Source organism: Phaethon aethereus (assembly GCF_964289735.1).
Source record: "Phaethon aethereus genome assembly, chromosome: 15".
In the NCBI taxonomy this organism is placed as follows: domain Eukaryota; kingdom Metazoa; phylum Chordata; class Aves; order Phaethontiformes; family Phaethontidae; genus Phaethon; species Phaethon aethereus.
Genome location: NC_138591.1, coordinates 3,704,058 through 3,729,579, shown reverse-complemented (window position 1 = coordinate 3,729,579; position 25,522 = coordinate 3,704,058). Strand labels below are relative to the sequence as shown.

General features: G+C 58.7%; 1 protein-coding gene across 2 annotated transcripts in view; it reads left to right on the top strand.

The window, feature by feature from the left end:
• Positions 1-25,522, top strand: part of MPRIP (myosin phosphatase Rho interacting protein) — a gene marked incomplete at its 3' end in the record, with an annotated part of 81,688 nt that overhangs the window by 6,077 nt on the left and 50,089 nt on the right. For both annotated transcript variants that reach the window (XM_082006605.1, XM_082006604.1), the window contains exons 2-3: positions 5,973-6,050; positions 8,210-8,275. In XM_082006605.1, the coding sequence (XP_081862731.1) occupies positions 5,973-6,050; positions 8,210-8,275 (144 nt within the window). The remainder of the gene's footprint in view (positions 1-5,972; positions 6,051-8,209; positions 8,276-25,522) is intronic.

The window sequence follows — 25,522 nt, the reverse complement described above, 5'->3', positions numbered from 1 at the left end:
AGCTTGGACCGCACCCGGGGGCAGCGAGCGGGTGCCTGGATGCAGAGCTGGGGGATGGAGAGCGCTTTCATGCCGGGAGCGGTTGTGGATGCTCACTGGCAGCACAGCAGCCTCCCGCGCTGGGGTTTGGCCCTGCTCTGCTGCCCGTCGCCAAGTGACATACAGTGGAGGGGAAATACTGTTTGGGCAGGGAAGCCGAGATGTAAGCGGCTTAACCGCCGAGGCTGGGCTGTGTCCCTGGCCCTTGGGATTGCCGCCGGAGCGCGGGTTTGCACAGCGGTGTTTGCAGAGCCTCCCACCGGCCGGGGTCGCAGGTCTCCAGTGGTCCATGCGGCATCCTGCTGGGAGCACGCAAAATGTTAAGTGATGCCTGCCTCTCGGTTCCTGGAAGCCATGCTGTGGGCAGGAAAGCCTGCTTGGGTATAGCATCCCATTCCCGCCCCAAACACCATGTCACCTTCCCCATTCCTGCTGGGTGACAGCTGCTCCGACTCGCCCATCAGCGACATTCTCTCAGGCTCCAAGGTGTGCAAAACCGAGAGCAGAGCGGAGCTGAAACCACCCAGATTTCCTCTTCTGAGGTTGCAACCACGGCGTTTGTGGTCACTTTCCCCTTGAGCTGTGCCAGAAACGGGTCCCTGCCTCTGGGAAGCCCTGAATGGTTTGGGAGTCGGTGCGCAGGGGACAATGACTGTGTTGTCCCTACTCTGGGACCGTGGTCTCCTGTGGGTGCAGCTGCAAGCTGTTACCCTGTTACAGAGTTCCCAGAGATGCACGCAGGGAGCAGCAGGCGCTGCTGTCACTGCTTTCAGGGAGGCTCCTTTGGTGAATATTGGGACTAAACCCATAAAGGTGGCTGGACGGGAGCTACCACGGGTTCACCCACAGCCTGGGCCAGGCTGGGGCCGCTGTTTTCTCGCAGGGCTACTGGAAGCCCTGGCACAGCTTCCCCGGTGCACAGGGCTTTCTGCATTCAACGTTAGAGGCAGAGGCTAAAGCTGCAATGGTCCTTTTTTTTTTTTTTTTTTCCTCCCCTTCCCGCTCAGTTGCCAAGCCTGAACAAAACAAGCCCTGCCTCCACCCGAGACAGGCTGATTACGTCTGCCGGCAGCCTAAACAGATTATCCCTCCCGCCACGCGCTCGGAGCCAGGACTCTCTCCCGGTGATGGATTTGGACTTCCCTCGGAGCACATTGGGGTGGATGGGGACTGCCTGCGGGGGCATCCCCAGCCCGCCTGGGTGACCCAGCACCCCGGGGGGGGATGTGGGTGCTCCATCACGGGGATGAGTCCGGACCCTAAGAGGAGACGTGGATGTCAGCAAAGCTCTCTTGTTCCACCTTGTGCAATGAGCTCCTGTGGGGCCGGCACCATGCGGCTCTGCTTGATAACCGCCGAGCACGCTGCTTGGCTGGCAGGTTTGCACGGGGGAGGGAGGAGGTGAAGGTACTCCTGACGCACACAGCAGACGTGAAAGCCTGTCCAGGGCCTGTTCTGGCTGGTGTCACAGCCCACCTCCAGCCCCGTGACCCGGCGCTCCGTGGGCTGTCAGGCTCCTGTGACCTGTCCTGCCCGCTGGAATCGCATGACTGGGGATGTGCAGAAGGTCCTGTATCACCCCGGGCTTTGGGAAGTGCTGAGGGGCTTTGGGAAGTGCTGAGTGGCTCTGCATGTCCTTCGAGCCCAGTCCCCCAGCTGCTGGGAATCGTGTTCCCAGTGCTGGTGGAGCTGATTGGGGTGGGGTGGTTTGTCCGTGCCTGGGCAGCATCAGCGCGGCAGCTTGACAGCTTCATGTAAACCGAGCTGGGGCCGCTTCCTTCTCCGCTTCCTCCCACCCGCCTTGCTGCCAGCGCTGGCCTGGGGCGCTGGGCTGGAGGAGGCAGCGTCCTCCCCCTCGACGCAACCCAGGGCTGCGGGGACGGATGCAGTGGCCAGGGCAGTGGCCCGAGAGGCAGCTGAGGGGCCAAGGAGCATCCACAGCACAGCTCTGGTGGTGGGCCTTGAAGCTAAGCAGGGCCGGGCGGGATTGGAGGCGGGAGGGATACCTGGGCGCTCCCAGAGGTGTGACAGGAAGCGGAGTGGTGACGCGGGGGCCTGAGTCAGCCTCCACCGGTCCCACGGGACAGGACCGGGCACTGTGGGGCTCCAACCCGGCCGCACCCCACCCATGGTGGTGCCCCTGGAAGGCACTGTGGGTTTATCACTTTTTTTTGGGTGGCGAGATGCCTGCAGATCTCTCCCGGGGTGGTGTGGCAGCAGCTTCGGTACCTCCTGGACGAGGCTGTGGCAGGTGGTTGGCTTTGTCACCGCGAGCCGTGCTGGAGGAACCGGCTCTCCTCTTCCTGCCAGCCCTGGGAGCGTCACCCCACCCCAGATGTGGATGCGTCGTGCTGCCAGCGGCTGCCCTCTGCTCTGCTCCGGGTCGTTTTGCGGCTCACCCTTCGACCAGGTGCTGCCTGGATAAAAGCAAAGCCGCCCAGCGCCCGAGCATCCTGCGTGGCTGCTGCCTGCGGGGAAACCACCCGGAACTGCCCTTCGGACGTCGCCGGAGACGAGCGGGACTCTGCATCGTCAAAGGCATCTGGGGAACCCCAGGGTTGCTCTGACACCATCCCTTAACAGCAGGATTGGACAGATCTACTTGGGCAGAGGAAGTTTTTGCTCTGACCTCTTGCTCAGTGCTGGGCGTTGCGTTTTCCTCTTCTGGCTGAGGTCTCTGGAGGAAGCCAAGCCGGGGCAGAGCGTTGTGTGGCTCCAGCTCCATCACGGTGCGGTAACACTCCCTTGGACCTGCCTCCCGTAGTGGCATCGAGCGGGTTTATTTTAAACCTTGCTTCAGCAGGGCTGTTCCAATGCAGGTGCGATGGGTTTATTTCACACGCTTTGTGTGCTAGTTCATATCCCTTTTATTTAGGCTTGTACCTCTCTGGACATTTGCTTGGTTTTAGCAGTAGCTTGTTTTGGTTTGGCTTTAAAAAGCATTGCTGCATGTTCATCTGTTGGCGGGTGGAACCGGGCTGCCCACGCCGACTGGCTCTAATTCATACCTTTCAGCTATTTTGGTTTCGATATCTGAAATTGGATGCTTCTGCTGAAATAAGTATAGTCCGGTGGTGCTTTTTTATGATGCCGGTAAAGAAATGACTGTGCTCTATGTTAAGGGCATGTATTTCAGGTGCTCGGTGCTTTATATATGGTCAGCTGAGCCAAAATTGAAGTGGTTGAGGGCAAAATAATGTCCGCTGAGGGGTGCGAGCCAGGCTGAGGTAGGGCAGCGCTTCATGCCTGTAATACTGGGTTAAGGCTGCTCGCTGCTCACCCTGGTGATGGTGTCCCCTGTTTGGGTTTCACAGTTACTTTATCCCCAGGGTGAGACTTGGGATGTGCCCGCTGCCTGTCCTGCTGGGGGCTGTGTGGGGCTGGATGCTGCTGAGGTGCAGTGGGGTGCTCAGGGTGGCATGGGGTGGTCCTTCCAGGAGGGCTGCAGTGCTCTGGCTTGTGCTGGGGAGAGATTTTGCTCGTGGGGCTTTGCTGGGGTGAGTGCTTGGCCGTGCCCGAGGGCTGTGCTGGTGCATGGAGGGGGAAATTGGGGGGCAGAGGAGGGCCAAGCCCGCCAAATAGCTTGGCTGCCCATAGCATCGCCGCCAAAGGCTCCTCGGGGTGTTGCCTTGGCGTGGCGGTGCCAAGCGTTGGGGACGCCGCGTCCTGCCTTCGCTGTCTCCCTCTTCCTTGTTCCTGGGTGGTGGAGGCTACTCGCAGTATCTTCTCAAGCACCGGAGCCGGTTGCTCAGGGCTCACTGCGAGTGCCTCTCTTGGGAGTTTGGAGTCAACCGTGACCCACTGAAAGCACTTGCCGCCTCCCTGGCGGGTCATCTTTAGTTAGTTATTTTCAATTTTGCTTTTCCCCATGTAAAATGGGAGAGAAATTTGGGAAAGGCCATTGCAAGCAGCCTCACGGGTGGCCGCGCCACATCCCGGCCCGGCAGGGAGCGGCGGGAGCCCCCGCTCCAAAGTCCTCCCCTCGCGTGGGCACGGATGCGTCACGGGCACCTTTGGGTGGGGGCGTGGGGCGGGCTGCCGGCGGGGCGCGCCGGGGGAGTGGCGGAGCACGGCTCACCCCGCCGGGCGCTGGTGGCGTGGGCGGCGCGGGGCCGGGCGCAGAGCGGGTGCCGTGCCGGCTGGGGGGCAGCATGGGGGCCACGGGCGAGCAGGGTGCCAGCACCCAGGTGAGCAGGACCGGGGGGGCGAGGGGCTCCTTGGTGAACCCGGGGAGGGCGGGGGGCTGCGGTGCCTGCGGGGTGCCCTTCCGTGCCAGCAAGGCCCCTGGTGCGGGTGCGGCTCGTGCTGGTCGTGGGAACAGCTGGGTGCAGGGGTGCCCTGCGCCCCCAGGAGGGACAGAAGCAACTCCCCAGAATTGGATCTCGCTCCCAGCACTCCATGCTCGTTGGTTTTAATCCCCTTTAAAGAGAGGGGGAAGGAAGGAAGGTCTCCTCAGATCATGTTTTCCCAGCTGCTGGGAGAGCAACACCTAGAGCTGATATGTCACGTCGTGTGTGGGGGGATAAGAGATTTTGTTATTTCTTTTCACTTTATAAACAGTAAAAGGGCTCCTCCGGCTTGTTTCCAGTTTGCTTACTCAGTGCTTCATGCGTTTGACGGTTTTTGGTGCATAGGCAGTTTCTTCTATTGTTTGCAGGGATTTTTCCAGAGGGGAAACTTTTTTTTAACATTACAAAACCACAGAAACTGGCAGGAGGAATCTAGGGGAGGTACCGAATTGGAAATAGTTTTAAGCTTTCAGGGAAGGGGCGGGGGGGAAGAATGAAAGTAACAAGATTAACCAAATAATTTTGAGAGGAGCTGGGAACATGTGTCCTTGTCGCTGTGCAACTGGGGCTGGGCGTGCACGGATGTGTCATGGTGGAAAGCAGCGTCCCCGGACCCAGGGGCTCCTGAAGCTGGATCTGCCCTGGGCTTCCTCCCTCCCAGCCTGTCCCAGTACCTCCATGGAGCCGCCTTGCCGGTGTAGCAATGCCTCACCATTCTTGCACCAGGATTTGGCCCCAGCCCTTGCCAGGAATGGGGTTGGCCAATATTTTGCAGCTTGACAGGCAGCAGGAGCAGTGCCCGTGGGACTTTGTGGGGGAGGACAAGCCCGGTGCCCAGCCCCATCCCACCACTCCCTGTGGCATGGGTCTGCTTCACGCCGGCCACTTCTGTGCCCAAACCGCTGGTGGAAAGAGCCTGGATAATTTTTTCCACGGGTAAACGGCAGCGCTGTAAGGCATTTCTTTCCGGTTATTCTTTCCCTTTCTCTTCCCGGCCCGCTGAATGAGCCGGTTTCCCTCCGCCTGGCTCTGACCTTCCTGCCTGCTCGGCCGTGGGCTGCTGGCCGGCGCTGGCGGGGAGGAGCGGGCTGGCAGGGGCCGCCCCTGCGGGGAGAGGGGTGTTGGATGTGCGCGGCACGGGAAGCGGCTGCGAGCTGGAGAACTGCCAGCACTGGGTAGTTTTTCCTCTCTTAATTAACAGGAGGAAAACATGGTGCTCTCCTCTGGAGTATGTTTTTGCTTTTGGAGTAGAGGCACGCGGCCGATGGCGAGGGGAAGAGCTGTCAGTGAGGATGGGCTCTGCAGCCTGGCAGTACCGGCGAGGCTGGTGCTCTCGGTGCAGTGCTGTGCAGAAGCAGCAGAGTTTGGTGTTTGTGGCTGGAGTTTTACCTCCTCCCAAGTCCTCATCCCAGTCCCGTTTGCGCACGGTCTATGTAACACGACGGGTTGCCATCAAGCCATGTCCCCGGTGCTGCCAGGGCTGAGTTTCCCTGTGTGCAGGAGCCTGAACTCGTGTGGCTGCCTTCGCGCTGGGGGTCGGCACAGATTCCTGTGGTCTCCGATCATTGATCGCCTATGGTGCTGGTCGGTGCTGAGCCAGTTTCCTCTGCACCTGATTTGTGTTTCTTTGCTGTTTCTTTGCAGGCCAAACCCATTTATGGCGGCTGGCTGCTGCTGGCCCCGGAAGGAACAGACTTTGACAACCCCGTGCATCGCTCCCGGGTAAGCGAAGCTGAGACGCGCTCTCCCCATGCCATGCGTGGGGTGGCAGGAGGAGCAGCGAGGGCTTGTCCCTGCCCATGGAGGTGGCTGCAGCCCCGGGATTGCCGCAGGCACCTCCATGCACCCATCCCCTTGTGCAAACCGGGAAGCTGGGAGATGTTTCCTACAGCAGGGCTCGAATGCCTTCTCTGGGATGTGAGGTCTCCCATGCTGGGCAGCAAGCTGGGGCACTGCAGGTGCTGATCAGGCTCAGTGTGTGCATTTTATTGCTTGCTGCTGTTGCTTTTTGATGCCTTGATGCTGCTCTGGTTAGGGTCTGGTTAGCTTGACATGTGCCATGCTGACGGGAAGGCTCTCAGGCCAGCAGGGCGTGGGCTGCGTGGCTCTGAGCCATGCTGGGACCATCAGCAAGGCACCCAGTTTCCTTTTGGTGCTTGGAAACAGCTACTTTATTTTCTGCAGCTCATCATGGGCACTCCCAGAGCCCTGGAGGGAGGCTGCATCCCATCCTCTGATGTGGATACCGCTGTGTCAGGGAGGTCCTGCAGCAAGGAAGGGGCTGAGAGGTGATTCCCATTTGCTAGGAATAACCAGCAGTGTTGTCTGGGATAACCCCGCGGAGCTCTGAAGCTGAGTGCGCTGGCAGCAGAGGCCCACAGACAGAGCAGAGCACATTTGGCTCCTGCCCAAAGGGGTTTGCTCGTGCCCACAGCAGCATCATGTGGGGTCGGAGCATCCCCCAGTTTCCTGCCCTGGGGGGTGTGAGGCCCAGAAGGATATGGCCAGGCTGACGTCCTTTCACCCCCTGGCTTGCGATGAGGACTCGCAGCCTGTGCCCAAGCTGCTCTTCCAGGGAACTTGCCTCTGAGGCCACCAGGACAGGGCTGTCTTGTGTGTGGGAGGGATGGCAATGGTCCGTGAACCCTCTGTCACGCAGCCAAAATGCTCTCAGAGCTGCTAGTAATAAAAAAACTCTCCTGAATGAACAAGAATTGGGTTCTGAGTTCAGCCTGGGGTATATGGGTCATTTTTTGGAGTCACAGATAGCTGCAGGCTTGCTGGCCCAACATTGTGGGGACATGGGACTCTGGTCCCCCCTGGAGCGGAGGCTGCCTGCTAAGCGGGGGCATGCAGAAGTCCACAGGGTCCTTGGTAGTTTTGCTTGTCCCTGAGCACCTTGGACTTTGCCCGAAGGGCTGAGAAAAGTGAGATAAGAATTGCTGCACTGGGGCTATGAATCTAGGACCTTTTTTATTTCAGCCTGCTCAACCAGTTTTTGCTCTTGGCTGAAAACAACCTGGCACACACAAAAAAAAAAGGAAGTTTTCCAGCCAGATCAGTTCTCCAATCTGGTTTGCTGTGTGGCTGCAGAAGCAGCAGTGCCGGCGTGGTGCCGGGGGAGGCAGGACCACGTAGGCAGTGCCAGCCCTGGAGGTACAGCCATCCAAATCCAGCTGATGCACTGCTGGGGGACATCTAGTGTGACACCCTGTCACCCTGCGGCATCAGGTGCTGGAATAGACCACGCAGGGTGAAGCTGAGGGCTGGGAGCACGTAGTTGGGGGATCCTTCTGGTGTCCTGCAGGACTTTGCTCTCTGCGAGAGCCGTGATGGGGCTTACGGGCATCCTTCAGGAGAGGAAAGTCCTAGTTCCAGCCTATAGCTGGTCTTCTGTCTCTGGTTATTTTTGTCCCCTGTATGGTTAAACCTGGCAAGCTTAGGGTCTGTCTGAATGCAGAGAAGAGTGGGGAAGCAACCCCAAAACAGCCTCTTCTTGGGTGCCCATGCAGCCAGGCAGTAAATCAGCATCAAGCAATGCAGGCTGGTGCGAGCAGACTTCTGGCAGGACCCCTTTGCAAAGTCCACAGCACCCCAAACAGCTGGGTATGGGGCGTGAGGGGCTGAGCAGAAAACTTCTGCAACATTCATCACCCTTTAGGCACAGTCCCTGCCATGTTGCGAGGTCCCCCCTGCTTTTTTGGCAGCTGTGGTCCAGTGCTTAGTGAGACTTGGGCTTGTGCCCTGTTGTCATGAGTCCCCTGCCACGAAGGGGTTTCGGTGCCTTTTGTCTGCCCCAGCTTTGTGGGGTGCAGCTCCGGTGCCCCAGCGAGGGGGCCAGTGGGTGCTGCTGTGACCCGCCTTGCTGTCTTCTCTTGCAGAAATGGCAGCGTCGGTTCTTCATCCTCTACGAGCACGGGCTGCTGCGCTACGCCCTCGACGAGATGGTAAGTGCTGCCCGACGAAGGCGTGCGGCCATGTTCGGGCTGCGGGGATCAGCCGGGGTCGCCTCTGCTGCCCTCGGAGGAGCCTCTGGCGATGCTCCCGGTATGGCCTGGCGAGGTCTCTGCTGAAGTGGTGAAGAGTTTTGCTCGCTGGGTTTGACTTAGTGCCAGGCTGGGTTTGTGTGGGAGCTTGGTGGACGGTCAATGGAAGATGATGGGTGTTTAGGAGGCGTGTGGGTCCCACCTGGCTTGGGTTGATCTGTTGCTGACAGATCGTGCGCTGGTGGGGTCCCCAGGGTACCCCCCACTTCTTTCTGCCCTGCCCTGTGCCAGCTGGGGTTTGGTGGTGGTGAATTGCCTCGGCGCTGCCTGGGAAGGAGGCCCTGCCTAGCAGTGCCCGTGGAAAGTAGGTCAGCTGGAACGCCTTCGTGCTGCTTGCCCGCCCCGGAGCTGTGGCACACTGCCGGCGCTGCTCCCCTCGGTAAAACAGAGCGGGGAGACGAAAAGAAGGGAAACCTGACCGCTGCAAGCTGTGAAGCGGGGCTGATAGGCCCAGCGGGGTCAGCCCTGCTGTGACCGCCCAGGGCTGCCGATTTATCCTCCCAGCTACAGCAAGCCCGTGGGAGGGTGCCCAAGGTGGAGCGTGTCAGCACAGCGCGGCGTGGCACGGCACGGCGGGTGCCTGCATGCTGGGATCTGCCTGGGCGGGAGGCTCGTGAAGTCGGGCGTACCGGGATGCGGGGCAGCGTATGCGCACACACGTGGGGCTGGGATGCACGGGGACACGCAGGGACCTGCATCTGCGGCGGGGAGGCTCCCTGCGAGGGCGGCGTGCCTCGGTCCTCCGCCGATGCCTCCTGCGAGGGCACTGGGACGGGGAGGCAAGGCAGCACAGCAAGTGTTGCTCGAGTTTCATGCCTTGTTTGTTTGTATTTTTTCTTGGGGTTGATCCAGGTATTCCTAAATAATTTAAACGTCTTGGGTAGGAGCGGTGGAGGCTTTCAATACAGTTTTAGTGTCTCAGCAACCTGGCTCTGCACTGGGCTGGTGTTTCATATCCTACAGCGACCGGAGAGTGGTGTGTGGCTGGCTGGGGTGGGGAGATGCTCTGATCCGTGGAGAGGTAGAAGGATATTGGGAAACATGATTTCTAATTTTTATTTTTTATTTTTTGGCTTTGCATCCTGGAGAGGTTGACCTGCCCCTGGCACTGCTGCCTCTGGGCAGGAGCAGATGGGCAGTGCCCCAGCCCTGTGCCCTGCTCTCTGGACCTCGCGGCACTGCTTGCCATTCCCCGGCAGCCCTGTGCCACGGGGGACTGTTGCCAGAGAGCATGCAGAGGATGGGGGAAGCATCCTGCAGTTCTTCAGGCACCTCTTGGGCTTTTTCCCCTTGAGAAGGGTGAAAATGGGGGAAGAAAAAAACCCAAACATACAAACAAAGGGAGCATGCACATGTGCAGCATGGGTGGACCCATGGTGGTCCCATGGGACCCTCTTTGGTCCTGGACACCCTCTTTGTGGTGTCCATCCAGCCCTGTGTGCCCTATGGGACAGCTCTGACCCAGCAGCGCACTGCCGGGCCGGGGCACTGGGACGTGTGGTCACCATGGCCCTTCATGGTGCAATGGGTCCCACAGGAGGAGGGCAGGAGGGCTCGGTCCAGCCATGGCCGTGGACGGAGGAGATGATTGCAGCTTCTTCCTCCTCGGGGTCTGACATGTGGTGTAAAAATACCCTCCTGACCTTTCTGCAGAGCACATCACTGCGTGGGATCCACGCTGCTGTTTGCACCGGCTCTGCTAAAGGTGTCACCGGTCCCCTTCCAGTCTGCGGCACCAGAGCATCCCCTGCTGCGCTGGCTGGGCTGGGGCAGGAGGAGAAGCCCCCGAGCAGGAGGAAAGGGGGGGGTTTGGTGCCGCTCCACTCACGCAGGAGAGGGACTGGGGGGCTGAGGAGAGACAGACAGGGACCATCTTCTTCCACATGTGGGAACGTGACCTGTGGTGTGTCCTCCACTTGACCTTGGGGGAAGTTGTTTTTCTGCCAAACCGCCAGTCCCTGACCCCTCCGCATCTGCTGGTGGGACCAGGGCCCCCTCCGGCAGCCCGCCATGCCCCTGCACAGTCCTGCCCTCGCCCCGTTCCCTGCGGCAGAGCTGGGCTCACTCCGCGCCTGCCGGGAGGCTGTGTTTACAGGGGGTCCGGTAACCCCCACACAGCTTTTCTGCTGGTCCCGAGGGGTAACCCGTGCCTGCTGCAGGGCAGGTTTCTGCTCGAGCAGGACCCTGATCCCAGGACCACCAGGCTCACAGCAAGCCCTTGTACGTCAGAACCAAGTGCCCATGCTGGTGTTGTGTGAGGAGGGGAGGCCTGGGGGGAGCGGCCAGGTGCAGTGTGTTGAGCACATCGGGGCTCAGCTGTGGTAGAGCTTTCCTGCCTGGGCATGGTCAAAGCGTGGCTCAGAGGGTGCCACGGCTCTGGTCGGTTTGGGACCCACTGCCACTGTCCCACAGCATCAGGCTGTGATCGCTTAGTGCTGGGTGTCACTAGAGGGGACTGGTGGCACTTGGGTCAGGCTGTCAGCAGACATGTCCCCATGGGGGATGTGAGCATTGCTGGCTGGGGTTGCTGGGGGGCACCGGTTTCTCCCCTGAGGTGCTCACCTGCTCCCTGCCTGCAGCTCCTCACCCCTGCAGCTGCGCCAGCTCCTTGCCGTGTCCCCGCAACCTCCATGGGTCAGGAAGGAGGAATGGGGCCAGGACCTCGCCCTGGAGGTGCCTCCGCACAGCAGGGACGCTGTGTTTTGCATGGGGGATCCACTTTGCAGCCTATGCGGGGATGGTCTACCCCCAGTGTGCCCCAGTTGCCCCTTTTGGGAGCTGGGTGGGGGTCCCACGGGGGCCTCGGCGCAGGGGTGGCCTCTGCAGCGTGCCGGGAGCCGGGCGGCAGCTGGCCGGAGACCTCCCAGGCTGTTGCAAGTAGGGATTGAATTGCTCTGCCTTGAACCTGTTAGACATTAGTTTTGTGGGTTTGGCAATTTCTGCTCTTCCTAAAAGCAGGAGGGGAGGGAGAGGTGGGCTTGGGAAGCAAGCCCCAGGCTGGCGCTGGCGGCGGGGATGCTCCTGTGCCCGGCCAGGGAGATGCCCCGTCTTGCTCCCAGCAGGTTGGAGGGCAGTGGGGTGTGCAGGGGCAGCTTGCAGCCCGGCCGCAGGCAAGGGAGACCTCGGGGGTCCCCAGAGGTCTTGGTGCTGCAGGGCACAGAGGCCATGTGATGGGCCAGCCTAGGGCACAGGAGCCTTTTGCCATGGGATGGGTCAAGTCTGGTGTTGGATTGGAGCATTTTGGGCATGGAAAGCCCTTAGCTGAAGGTGGGACAAGCAGGCATCAACCTGCCCATGGGTGTCCCCGAGCTGATCCCGAGTCTGTGCTCCTGCTTGGCTGCCGCCTTTCCGTATGTCCATCCTTCCCTCTGTCTGTCCCTTTTCTGCTATATTTTCATTCTGACGACCCAAACCAGTTGGGCACAACTTCTGCAAAGAGGAGGACGTGCACAGGCTACGGACCTCCATCCCCGAGCCGCCAGACTCGCTCCCTGGGGTCTCCCTCTTTCCCACGGGGTGCCGTTCCTGCCAGCGGCCCCAGCCTTGTGCCGGTGCCCAGAGCCTGCCTGGCCTTGGGGAATGCCAGGCGGGGCGCATCCCCTTGCCCTCTGTGGGGAGTGTGCCAGCAGCCGTTCCCGGCTCTGCCGAGCCCTGGCCAAGCTGAGCCTGTTCAGACGTGCAGAAATTCCTCCCTCCCAGCCGCGGGTAGATGTCGAGGTTGTAGGATCGCTCGGGGTTGCCTTCCATGCTGAAGCACTGTGATTGCCCCTCGGCACTGGCTTGCTTCTGCCATTTGATAAACCTCCATGCTGGGCTGGGTGATGTACAGGGGTTGACGTTTCCCCACAGCAGCTGGAGGATGGCAAAACGGCTCTTATGTTGAGTTGAGGGAAGGCAGGGAAGATGGTGGCAGGGAGCTGGAGACAGGCTTGGGGACGAGCTGCTGCGGTGCGAGTGTCCGAGGACATTTGTCCCTGTGTGCTCCTCAGTCCTGTGGCACTTCCTTGGTTTTCCCAAGAGATACGTTCCCCGATTCCCTGTTGCACAGAGTGTGAGACTAAAGCCTGCCAAAACCCCTAAGCCAAGGCAAATGCAAGCCAGAGACTTGTTTTGGAGGTGGAAGAGTCACCCAAAGAGCTTAGACCTTTTATACTTATATATACTACATATTTGAAACTAGGGAGGATAAAGTCCTCAGCCCGTGGAAACGGCCCTGGGAGGGCTCACGCTCAGTCACTCGAGGGGACAAGGGGGGGACCCGTGCCAGGACGGCGAGCGGAACCTCCCCTCGCTGCTGCCTGCCCGTGGCTGCGTCCCGGCGCGCTCTGTCCAGAGGGAGATGCCCAAACTGGTGCTGGCGGCTGCAGCCTCTGTGCAAGGTCTCAGTGCTCCTGGTTAAACGCCCTGCGGTCCCCAGCGAAACCAGTGCTGCTGCAGTGGGAGAGCCCCCCCCGCACCACGGTGCTGGGGCAGTTTGGGAGGTTTTGGTTGAGGTATGGGAGCTGCCACAAAAATAGCGCCGAGATAAGGGGTTGGAGCCAGAGAGTGGCAAGTGCAGAGCATTTGCCTCCTTTTGTTTTCATTGCTGCGATCTATAATTAGCGACCGAGGTCTCTATAAATAGAGCCCTGCTGCGTGGGAACATAGTGGGGAGGCAGTGGGTGTGCAGGAGGGGTTTTGCAGGGATGTTTTGGGGTTTTGCGCTGTCCCGTCCCTCCCTGGACCTGCAGGTGGGCGATGGCCTCAGCACTGCCTGGGGACGGATCCAGCCCCGTGGCTGGAGCAGGTCAGAGATGAGGGTCTGGATCTCCAGCCCAGCTGCTTAATGACTCGTTACGTGTCCGTGGGCCAGGCCTAGTCTCTGTGCTGTAGTTTACCCTCTGCCACTTCCCTTGGGCTGGGATTTATACCAGGTTGGCATTTGTGCTGGCACTTGCCCCCAGTGAGGGGTGCGTCCTCCCTGGAGGTGTTCTCCCATCATCCCAGGCCTCCTTTTGGTGGCTGCCTAAGACTATTCATTTTGGGTTTTTTTTTTTCTTTGTGGATATGGGACAAAATTCAGACTCACCTGGGAGCATCTCAGAGTTCCTGGTGTGGTGGATAACTTAACCCCGAGGTGAGAGCATCTTCTGGATGGGCTTTCCCAGCTCCCCCATGGGAGATCAGGAGGAGCATCCCCAGGCACGACATGTCCTTCTCCCAACAAACTGGCCTCGCACCATGTCTGGCGCCTTCCAGCGTGGCGGGGCGAAGCGTGAGGATGGGCTGTGAGCCCTGACTCTACCCTACCCCTTATTTGCTCGAGTCAAGTTCCTTTTTAAAACTGGAGAGGGGGGCACACACACATGACACATTAAGACCGCTGTTTGGGGGGAGTCTAAGAGGATGCTTAAACCAGTTGTCAGCCGCCTCCGTGCCAGAGTTTGCTCATGCGTATGGGGTTGAGTGGTTGCATCTTCCGCGGTGGTGTTGCAGACCCTTCCCGGGGTAGTCCTGCTCCTAAGTCAGGAACTCGGGCGGATCGTAATAGCGTTAACCTCAGTACGACGGAGCGGGCATCCCTGCTCCAGCCCGCGACGGTCAGGAGGGAGCCGGGAGCTGGTGGGACCGGGGTGGGATGGAGAGCGAGGCCAGCCCGGCATCTGGCAATGGTTAGGGGAGCGCCGGGACCCCTGGACCGGGTGTATAAATAGGAGAAGAGAGGCCAGCTCGGAGGTGGGAGGTCTGGCACCGCACAGGGGGCTGCTGGGTCACATCTGGAGCCCCGCACGGCCCCAGGCCCTGCTCCTGGCTGCGCAAACCGAAGGAATTGATAAATGGGTAAAAAAGGGGAATGGTGTAAGCGTCGGTGGCTGCCGGTGGGGAATCAGAGGGAGGGAGGGAGGGATGCATGCCCAACGATGCTGTGATGTGTAGGCATGTGTAATTACTGTTTCCTGATTGATCCCCCTCCAAAATCTTCTTTATTTCTAAGAAAGGGGCAGTTTAAAACGTCACTGTCAGCAGAGCTGCACCATGTTAATTTTCATCGTAGTTCCCTCCTTTGTCATCTATATTGTTTCAAGAAGCCAAGAATCTGTGCATGTGTTTTTCTCCTCCTTTTCAGATCAAAGCAGTTTACTTCAGTCTTGGCACAGAATGGAAATTCACTGGCAAGGATTAAAAATGAACCTTAAACATCCTGGCCTCTCTGTCCTTACTTTTTCCACCAGTTTTGCTATTTAAGTGTTTCCAAGCCCTCCCAGTCCCCTCCTCCACGGGAGCACCAGGCTTTGCAAACCCCTGTTCCCCTCATCCCTGGCATTTCCCCGCCATGGACACAATTTTGCCAGGGCCTCTGTTTGACAGATCTTCAAGACTTTCAGTTTCTGTTTAGCATAAAAAGCTTTTGGCTTGAATCAAAGCGCGTTTCAAATTTAAAGCAAGCTGAAACACCAAGGCTGGAGGGGAGCAGCTGTGTGAGGCTCGGTCAGCGACAGGGACCCCCATCCCAGATTTTTTTTCCAGAGTGTGGGCCTGACTTGGTCTTGAAGTCGGAGAACTTTCTTCCCGGCTCCTCTTGTTTTCGGTTTGATCCCAGTGGAGGACCCTTGCATGGCCACATCCTGCGACGGTCCCGAGGTGGTGCGTCACCTCGGCGAATGCTGGTGGTTGTGCCCCACCAGTTTATGCAATGGAGGAGGGAAATGGCTCCATCCAGGAGCTCCTGGATTCATGGTCATGGTGTGGATGGGAAATCATGCAGGATGTGATCCCGCTGGGACGGCAGTGATGGGCAGTGGCAGGCAGCAGAGCTGGGGAGATAACTGGTTTGGTGGGGAGCGGGGTGGAAGATGATCTGTGGGGAGGTTTTCCCCTGGGATGTTTAGTGCATATCTCAAAGATGCTTCAGTAGAAATAAGGACATGTTGGGAATAATTGGGGAGCAGTGATCCTTTCTCCTCCAGGAGAGCTGGGCAGGAGAGGGACACCTGAAGTCAGGGTGCGAGGGAGAGGGGACAAAGCACATCTGTGTGATGCTCTACAGGAGATGTAGAGATGGCACAGGTGCTGGTGGTTCCCGACAGAGCTGGGAGAACTTTGAGGTATTTGTTGTTTAATTTTCAATACTGCTTTTTGGGGGGAAAAAAATCCATGAAGCTACAGGGAGCCCTGGGAACTCGTTCCTCAGGACATTGCTGAAGCCAGGACCAAGCATCTTGGCCAGGTTTGGGAGGATATGCAGATCTTAATTTGTGGTCTTCCTAATATAAATGTCTTGCTTGATGCTGATCCGGTGTCCTTTTGTTTACTGGGGTTGGGTGCAGGGATCCCATAACGGTGGCTTCAGGGGGTGTTCATGTCTTTTCTGTCTGGCCCCTGATGCTGCTGGAGGTGGGCCCTGCTGTCAAGACACCTGTGGGCACCTCCATGAATGGTTCCCTACCCTACCTTCTTCTATGTTACGTCTTCCAGTTTGGTTTAGTGTGGTGTTTGGGGAGGTAAAACCACTGAGATGCAGAAAGGCTGTTCATGAGGGCTGAGAAAGGAACAGGGAAGGGCTCCTCCAGGGATGGCTCCAGGACCGCTCCTGGCACCTGGGTCCATGGCCAGGGACCATTGCTGGGGCACCAAAAGCGCCTGAGTTTACTGTGAGCTTAGGCGGATGAAGCTGGCAGTTTCTGCTCATGTCTCTCGAGCATGGATGGAGGATGCTGATGTCCATGTCCCAGCCCCCAAGAAGGGCAGTCGGTGCCTGCAGGACCCACGCGGGAGAGGCCCTGGTGTGAAGCAGTCCGTGGTGGGAGGTTTGGGAGTTAACAGAAGGCAAAGCGGAGTTGGGAGAGCTTGCTACAGCCAGCGACCTCCTAATGAACGAGCAGCTTTGGTGACCTGGCCCAGGTGCTTCCTTCCTGGAAACAACACAGCCCCTATTGTCTTCTGCGGGTGAGCCCAAAGCTGGAATCGCTCTTAGGCTGAGCAACGAGAACAGCTTCAAGTGGCTCTGTCCTTTCTGCTTTTTCCCTACGCCTCCATCTCTTGAGACCTAGCAAAGACGCCTGCGTAGAAGACGTGTGCAAGAGCAGTGAGGGAAATGAGCTGGATTTTAAATTGCATTTATCTAGTTTACGGGAGACAGAGTGATACAGGCGCTTGTGGCAGCTGGAGTTTCTTCTTCATGACTTCTGGAAATCCGAACCCGTGGCCTCCAGCCTGGCTGCAGGCTCTCGGCAAAAGAAAAATCGTGATCCCGGGTAAAACGTTAAAGCAGAAATCAAACCCACCTCTAACGGCATTTAGCAGTGAAGATGTCAGAGCAGGTAGTGAAATGACACAGCTAATTGCCGAGCGTGCGATTACCCTCGCCCAAGCCCTTTGGGCCCCGGCTGGCGTTCCCACCCTCCGCCTCACGCGTGGCCTGGGACCTGCCTTTCCTCCGCGTCCCGCCGCGCCGTGAACATCTAACAAAACACAGCGCTCCAGCAACGGCCCCGAATACCGCAGCGGCGAGTGGCAAATGGTAGCACTGGTATTTACTACGGGCAGTTGCTCCAGTTGCTTTTTCTTCCCCCCCCCCCATTTTTCTTGCTGATGGAGCGTTTGAAACGAAGGCAGTGGGAGCCCTGCTGTCGTCCCTGCAGGCAGCTGAGGGAGGGGCTGCAGAGGTGGGTGCATTCGGTGGGTGCCCGATCCCAGCTCTCTGCACACCGGGGCAGCACTGGGCTCCCAAGCATCCCCCGGCCCCTGGGTGGCCGTGCCCGTCCACAGAGCCACAACCAACCAGCCCCATTTTTTTTTGTCCCACTGTTGCTTGGTGCCGGGACGGCGGTGTGAGACGAGCTGCCTGCGCACAGCCCCATACCTGCCAGCTGCACCGCGCGGTGGTGGTGGGGACGGGGTTGGTTTTCATTCTTTCCAGCCCTGTCAGGGCCACCAGCTGAGGTTTGGCTGGGGGCTACGGGCTGGATAACACTGGGCCATAGCACCCCTTTTCTTGTTGGATAAAAGAATCCCTAGAAGAAGCGGCGTCCCGGTGGCTGGCGCATCCCTGTCCCCCTCTCTGCCGGGCGGCATGGGGTACCCTGGCCTCGCCTGGTGGGATTTGGTGCTGCAAAACCCTCGGTGCCAGCTCGGAGAGGAGGACGAGGGCGTGAATCGAACGAGGCAGCAAAGCTGCTCCAGAAATCAAAGTGTTCCCCCTTTTTTCCCTGGCGGAGATCCTGCGTTCATTGATTGCTGACGTGACATAAGTGGGTTGGAAAAGGGCAGCGGCGGCTTCTGGCTGGGGAGGAAGGGGCTGGAGGGTCCGGGGGGGCTCTGCAAGCCGAGATGCCGATTACCAGGGGCAGCAAATAGCTCGCAGCTGCCTCTGCTCCACACGCTCTTTGTGGCGCTTGCAGCCGCGCTTTGGACGCAGCTATTTTTAATTTCCCCAAGCGTGCGCACAAAGCAAAGGGGGTGGGCGATGCCGCCGGCGTCCCCCCTTCCTGCCCCCTGCTCCCACCCCCTTCCCGGCCAGCCCCGCGCTTCCCAGCTTCCTCCCGGCCTTTGGGGAATGGGGGGAGCTGCATCCCCCTGGGTTTTTTTTGGGTCTGCCTTGGGAGCCGGCTTTGGCTTCCCTCCGCCCCACACCAGCGCATACGGGGAGCTGGGAAAATGCAGAAATAAATAAATACGCAATTAGGCAGGCGTCCAGCTGGGGGGCGGGGGGCGGTGCTGCAAAAAGAGGCTCCAGCCAAATTTTGGAATGCCTGAGAAAGCGGCTGGAGCCGTGGGCAAGCGCAGGGTTGTGGGCTTCCCACCGCCACCCTCCTCCTGGCAAAGCAGGGGTGGCTGCAGCCCCGGAGGAGGAGGAGGAGGAGGAGGAGGAAGGAGGCTGGCAGCTCCCAGCCTTGCTCTTGATGCAGGTGGTGGGGGGAGTCCCCTCACCAGCATCTCGCAGAGTCCACGACAAGGCCTGTTTGCGCTGGAGGTGTGATGAGAGCGGGGGGTCTCAGCCAGCCCTCAGCATGTTTTTGCCATGGCTCAAGAGCAAACTTTCCGCTGGTGTTTTTGGGGCCGAAAGCTGAGGTGTGCACTCTGTTCAAGCAGCAACATGGTTTGGGGTTAATACATTACTTATTCGCAGTCCTTGTTTCTCTGTTACGGTAAGCATTAGTGAATATTATATTTCTGGTTTATCCCGGACATGCATTATTCATCAGGTTTGGAGGCTGTAAAAGGGACATTTTCAGGTTAAAACTTGTGTGGAGACAAGCCGAGATCTTCAGTGAGGTTTTGTGAACGGCTTTTCTCAGGGTTACTGAATGCAGAGTTTTTGCAGAAGTCTTCCACCTTTTGTCTGCGCTGTTTTGAGGCATTTCTGGTGAAAAGTGAGAATTGCCAGGCAGGTTTTATTACTGGTCTTGCTCTTCGAGTTATCATGAGCTGCAAGATATATAAGGTAGAAAAAAATGCCAGCAAAATACTGCTTCTCTCTCATGCTGGACCAGGTAACAGCGTGTGAATGTGCTTTTGCTAACAGGTATTTTGTAAGACCTTTTTATTTTGCCCGGTCCCTTCAAAGCTGCAGAAGAGGCTCTTTCCTGCAGTCACCGAAGTCTGACGGCGAGTGGGCGACAAGATAAAACAGCCAGTCAGTCTTGCTGGAAGTTAAAATTACCGTAAATCATGTGCGCAGCAACTTGACGTTACCCTTCCCCTCCTTGCCCCCGGACCCAGGGCTGATTTTTCTGCGTCCATTAATGTGGCTTGTACCCTGCCACCCGCCGCGGCAGCGCGGCTCCTCTGTGACCTCTTCTGCTTTTAAGGGAGAGCAGGTCCCTGGGGCAGAGGTGCTGCATGCGGGGCCGGGGAGAGCTGGGGAAGGCTCTCACCTACCGGGCAGGGTGGGTTTTTTTTCCCCATATTTTCTTGGCGTGCACCCCAGGGCCATGCCACGTCTCCGCTGCCCTTGCACCCCTCGCTGTGGGGCCGCGGGGATGCGATCCCGGGGCTCCCCGCTCTTGCACGCCCTGTGTCCAGGTGCTGTAGCTGTGGCTCTTCATGATTTTATGGCCAAACAGTGCCCCCGGGGACCTGCAGTGAGGCTGTGGGCTGCTCTTGCAGCAGCCACGGTTGTCACCGCTCTCTTCTCGGTCTCCCCATATGGTGACGCTCACAGTGTTTCCTTTGCTGTGGGTGACAGGGTCCCTGGGGAGAAGCGGTGGAGGGGATGGGAGCGCAGCTTCGTTTTAAACATGTCCCGGCAGCACCGCGAGCTTGCACGGGATTTCTGCCCGTTGCAATGCCGCGGCTGGGGAGAAAGGGTGGGCTTTTGGAGCGTGGCCAGCCTTGGCCCTTTCCTCCTGGTTCCATCAGCCCTCCCACAACCACATCGACAAAGTCACAGCAGATCACCAGGGCGCTGGGGAGCTACTGGGATATAATTAGGGTTTTGGTTCACTTTTCTGGCTGCTTTCCCATTAGGGGAGGGACAGCGAGGGTTATGGACGGAGCAGATGTGTGGAGGAAGGGGATGTTTGGTTTGCATGGGCAGTTAATGCCATGCACAGGCCGACGCTGTGGGGGGTGAAGGCTGTTGTCCCAGGCATGGCAGAAGGAGAAACCTCCTTGAGGTCGTCCCCCTCGGGTGCACCAGCCCCAGATTTCTCCTCTCCACTGGGGCTGAACGGCTACTCCCAAAGGAGAGGTTGCGGGGACTGCTCCCAGGAGCAGCTCCCGGTCGTGAACTCGCTCCTCTCCCTGAACTCCTCTGCAAGTGCAGGAGCCAGATGGGAGCAGCAGGTTTAGGGAGAAAATGCTGCTCCCCCAGGACACGGGGACGGCTCTGGCAGCCTGGTGTGTTATTCCCAGCCTTTGTCCCTTGCTGTGGCAGGTGCTCAAGGCACTTTCGCCCTGGGTGCCACTTGCCTTTGGACATGGCAGTGCCTGCCCAGCCAGGACGACTCTGCTGCTTGCGCGGGTGCCTCCATCACACCTTGCATGTGGCAGCAAAGCCCAGCTCGAGTTGTTGCTGGGAGGTCTCCTTGCCCCACAACAGCCATGTGCGCCTTTTGGGAGCTTTTCTCCTTGGAACTGCCTTTCTTGGCCAAAACGTCTCCCATTTTGTGCCATTTGGTGGAATGGCCAATGGTCAAAAATTGGAAAACGCTCTCCAGCTGCCACCTCAGCTTCTGGGAAGGTCTGCAGAGTTCCCAGCTTGGAAGCTGCTGGGAGCAATGCAGAGCAGAGCAGGTATGGGGTTTTCTATAGGGGTGAGGCATAGGGTGCAGGATGCGGCTGCTGCTTGGTTGGCCAATCCAACCCAACCCAACCTCTTCTGCTTGGGTTGGCCCTTGCACCTCCAACTGCAGACCCCCGAGGGCCCTGGGAGCCCAGCCGTGTGGTATTCCCAGCCCGGCAGGAAGCTCTGCAAAGCTCATAAGAGCAGTGCTGGGAAGTAATGAGATTTCCAGGCTAATTTGGCTGGATTCAAGAACTTCCGCTGAAGCATCTGCACCCGTGGGAGTTGCCGGAGCCTCCTGAAAATCTGGTGCTGTTGATCTCCAGGGTTGTCCTCACCTCATTTGCAGTCGTTGAGCACTGGTACAAGATGCTGCCATTGACAGTCCTCAGGGGTGAAGGTGGGGGCTTGGGGGAACCCCCACCACAGTGGCAGGGCCGTACTGCATGGCTCCTGCAGGAGATACGCAGCGTGGGACATAACTGGTGTCTGCTTTGCTGCAGCCGGACTGGAGCCTGCTATTTCCCTGCAGGAGGGAGAGCAGGCCAGTGCAGGGTGACCTGTGTACGCCTGGTGGGGTGGGAAGAGTGTTGACCGCAGATAAATTGCCTTTACCCGCTGTAAAGCAAAATCTGCCGAGCAAATTTTCAGTTCAGCTGAGCTCGAAAGAAGCCAAACCGGGGAGAAACCGTGGCTGTGACCCTGCGGGACAGCATTGGGTCAGCTGGTCAGATGGAGTTGGTTTGAGTGGGTCTCAGCCTGTGTCTTGTGAGAGTGTTCAACAGAGCTTTGCTAAGAGGCTTCTGCTAACTTTGTCCATTGCGAGGTGGTGCTTTCCTTCTTTTGTTTTTGTGTTCTAGTGAAAAAATGAAGACTTCTAGTTCATATGGAACTGGAAGTTTTTTCTTTTCTTTATTTTCTACTAAGACACCAGAAAATGTCTTGCTATTTTATTTACTCTTTCATTGTGGGAGTCACTTGCCGTTTTTCACCTTGCTCTGTGTGCGCTTCACTGTGCTTCCTGAGCCAGTGTAATGCCGGGCCTTAAATTACCCAGAGCTCAAGATGACGGCTGTCAGAGGTGGCTTTGCACGGCTGTGACGGTGCCGATGGCTTGGTCTGTTGCTGTGTGTTTGCTCTGATACCTCTGCTTGGGTGCATTTGCAGGAGAGGTGGTGGGATGGCTGGAAACCAGGAGACCTGTCCCTCCTTCCCCTCTAGGCTGGAGGGGAGATGGATTCCCTTAGGGAGGTATGGGGCTTTGACTGATTTAATTTGCTGCTTTCCTTGGGTGGCTCTTCCCTTGGCCATGCTCATCCTCGATGGTTCAGAGAAGAGAGAAGCAGCAGCTCCCTCCACAGCCCCTTCTCTCCTCCCAGATTTCTAGTGTGGATCTTTCCGAGTCTCTCCACACCCTCCGATTTGGGGTGCCACATGCAGTGGGGTGGCCTCGTACGTCACGGCCAGTGCCCGCTTTCTGTGCACTCTGCAGCATGCCTCCGTGCTGCAAGGGTGGTGGCACCTCGGGTGGCCCTTGGCCGTGGTGGGAGTTGCCCTTAGGTCAGAGCTGTGCTGAACAGAAGACCTTGGGAGTCATTCCAGCAGCACTTCATGCTGTAAATAATGTTGAAGCCCACATCAACTGCAGTTGTTTTCCCACTTTGCAAGAAAACTGGCTCCAAAATCAAGCAGCGAGGGAGCTTTGTGCTGGCTTCATTTCCTCAGGTTTTTCCCAAGGTGGGAAGCCCTTTTCACTTAAATGTCTCTCACAGCTTTTCATAGCTGCCGTAAGGATCCTGAGCAAGGGCATTGCCCCTCTCGCCAGTTTTTCTACCCAGTTCTAGGCTCAAAAGTGAAAGGTCTCTGGAGTGCAGCACCCTCAGCCCTGGTGTGACTGGTTAGCAGAACCAGCCTGGGCCATTGGGCAGAGCCTGCCCCGGTTCGGCTTCAGCCCGCCAGCACAGCCGATGCCCAGGCAGATGCTTGAGCTGTTTCCCTCACCCCCATGAAGCAGAAATCCAGGTCCAGCTGTGATTGAACAGGGCTTGGGTGCCTGGCCAACATGGGTGGAGACCATCCTGCTTGATCCAAGCTTTCCACCTCCTGAGCTGTCTCCAAAATTGGCATCGCTGTGCCTGTGACCATCTCTGTGTGCAGGTAACCTTAGAAGTCCTGCTATGGGGATGTAGTTTCTGATGTTCTGGTGAAGCCCTTTGCTCCTGGGGAGGGACGTGCGAGCCGGTGTGCACAGAGGTGGTGGTGAGCGCATGCTGCAGGGACCGACTGGGACTTGTCTCCTACACCGAGTGGGTGGAGAATAAAAGTTGACAAGGCCAATTTGGAACAGTGCAATTTAAAATTCAAATCTCAAGATGCAAAAATCAAGCCCGCCTTTCCGTCCTGCCCCCAAATGACTGTGTTTCCCTCTCCAGGCAACTCATCTGCCACGGTCCCTGCAGCAAGCTCCGGTCCCTCGCTGCGCGTACTGTCCCGGCGCGTCGTCTCGCTGGGCTTTTGCCGTCGGGCTGATTACCATGACAACTCGCTTGAACGTTGCAGATATTTGCTTCCCCTTTGGCTGGGTAGCTCCTGTGCCTGCGCGTCAGGGAGCGGGGAAGATGCCTCGCTGGCAGCTGCAAGCAGATGGGGTCGGATCCGTTATCACGTATTCCTCCCACCCCCCTCCTAGGAGGGGAGGAGGACATTTTGCATTTTAAATGCATTTAAATCCCGGAGAGAGAATAATAACTCTTGGGTTTGCAGGGCTGTGAGATGGTGCCTTCAGCATGGCGGGCCCAGAAGTGCCTGTGCAATGCTGGGCTTTTGCTTTGGTCCCCAAAGAGCCGGTATGGCGGCTTGGAGTGGCCCCTTGACCCCCTCTTACTCTTCTTCCCATCATGGTGCTGATGTTCTCTGCATCTTCTGTCCCTCTTCCCCCTCCAGCAGTGTTGGACGCGGAGCGTGCGTGTGTGTGGGTGCAAGCTCCCCCACAGGGCTCCCTGGATTTGGGGATGCTGCCGAGGACCCAGAGGGTCAGGCCCCAGCGCCGAGGGTGGTTGCACCCACTTGGTGACCACCACCGGCTTTGCTGACCCTCCCTGCCTGGTGCGGGCAGTGGTGTCAGGACAGGATACAGCCATCCCCGTCATGCGTGGACCCCTCGGAGGCCGTTCAGCAGGAAAGAGGTTAACAGGAAGGAGGCAGGCTAGGCCTGGCTGCCAGCTCCCGACCCCGCTTTGGGGTGGGGAGCAGCTGGGAGCTGCAAGAGCGGCGCGAAAATCGCCATATAAGGCCAAGACAAGCCAGCTCCAGCCTCCCGCGCAGCCCCGGACGGGCTCGCTCCGTGCCAACACGCGCTCCCCGGATGGGCGCCCGTGGGGACGGGGCTGCGGATGGGATGCGTGGCCCCAAGCTTGCTGCCTGGGCACCTCCGGGACGGGTGCTGCCCACGCCTCGCTGGGTGGGAGAGGAGCCCGGGGGTGCTCACGGCCCGCTCACGTCCAGCGCGCAGGCAGCTCGCGGCCAGCTCGCTGCTCGCTCGGTGTTTAGACTCGCTGTCTGTGGATGTAAACACCGACTCCGCTTGAAAGCGGCCCCTGGCTGAACTCTCCTGCCCAGCCCCTGCACTTCACCCCCTCCCCAAACTGCTCCCGGGGATGAAAATTCCTTCCCCCGGGTGAAAGTGGAGCTGATGATGTTTTCTCTCCTGGTAGAGGCTCGGGAGGGCTCCACAGCGGCCCGGCGTGCAGGGATGGGCGTGCGTGGGGCTTGCTGACCCGTCCTCCCAGCCCACCTCCCCGAGCCGCTTCCTTGGGGTGGGTGACCTGGGGCTGTGGGGAGCTCCTCCGGCAAAACAAATGTCAAGAGCCGGCTGTTGGTGCCCGCGATGGCCAAGTAGGCGCCAACGGTGGGGAAATGCGTGGTGGAGCGGGGGGAAGCGTTACGGCATTTATGCAACCAGGAGGGTGTTTCTGCAGGTGTCCTGGCCCCTCCTCGCGCTGGCGCAGGGCGGCTGCTGGTGGCACGGTGAGCCAGGTTTGCTGCCGGTGCAGAGCCACGCTGGCACGTGCCGAGGCCACATCTGCAGAGCACTGCTTTGTGCCTCCGTCTGTGGAAGACTTCTGGCTGGCTGGAGAGTCCAAGCAGCAGTGAGATTTAGGGGCATCTTCCCCTGTTTCTTGCACAGGGCACAAGGGGTGCGTGCAGAGGTGCAGGGGGATGCGTGTTGCTTGATACCTCCATTGCATTCCCTTGCCCATGGTAAAAACCTGCTTTTCTATTGCCTGGTGCACGGCCCGAGCAAGCAGGAGCTTTCTCAGTGGCTTCACTGAGCAGTAGCCGCTGATACGGGAAGGCTGCAGGTGGGAAAGGTGTGTTCAGGTGGCCAAGAAAAGATACCTGCCTCCTGCTTGAATGGCACGGGGGGAGCAGAGAGCTGCTGTGAGGACGGCAGGGATGGGGCAGTGCTCCTGCTTGCAGGGAGCTGTGGGGTGGAGGAGCACAGCCTTCTGCTCCCCTTCGGTGGGTGACTGCTCCAGCCCATCCTTTGCGAGCCCGCAGAGGTCATTTTCAAAAGCCTTTGTCTAATTTAACAAATCCAGGATGCTCAGCCTGTTAGACGATCTATAAGGGTAATAAAATCTGCCCGCCGCAGAGCTCCGGTCGCGTTGTGGCTGTATCGACAGCCTTGTGCCTAGTGGCAGGAAGCCTAAAAGGCTCATTAGAGCCCTGCTACTGTGCCAGCCCAGCTTGCCCGGCGCCTGGGCAGCTCGAGGCGCACCGTGGCCACCCCGCCGGCACCGGCAGCCTGAGCGCCCCAGCAGCAGCGCCCGGCTGAGCCCTCCGGCAGTGCGAGCCCCGGTGCGTGCACGGTGCATCCCCAGCTGGGATTTAGGGGGGCTGTGCGTAGCCTCACACGGCTGAAAAGGGAGCTCCCTGTGACT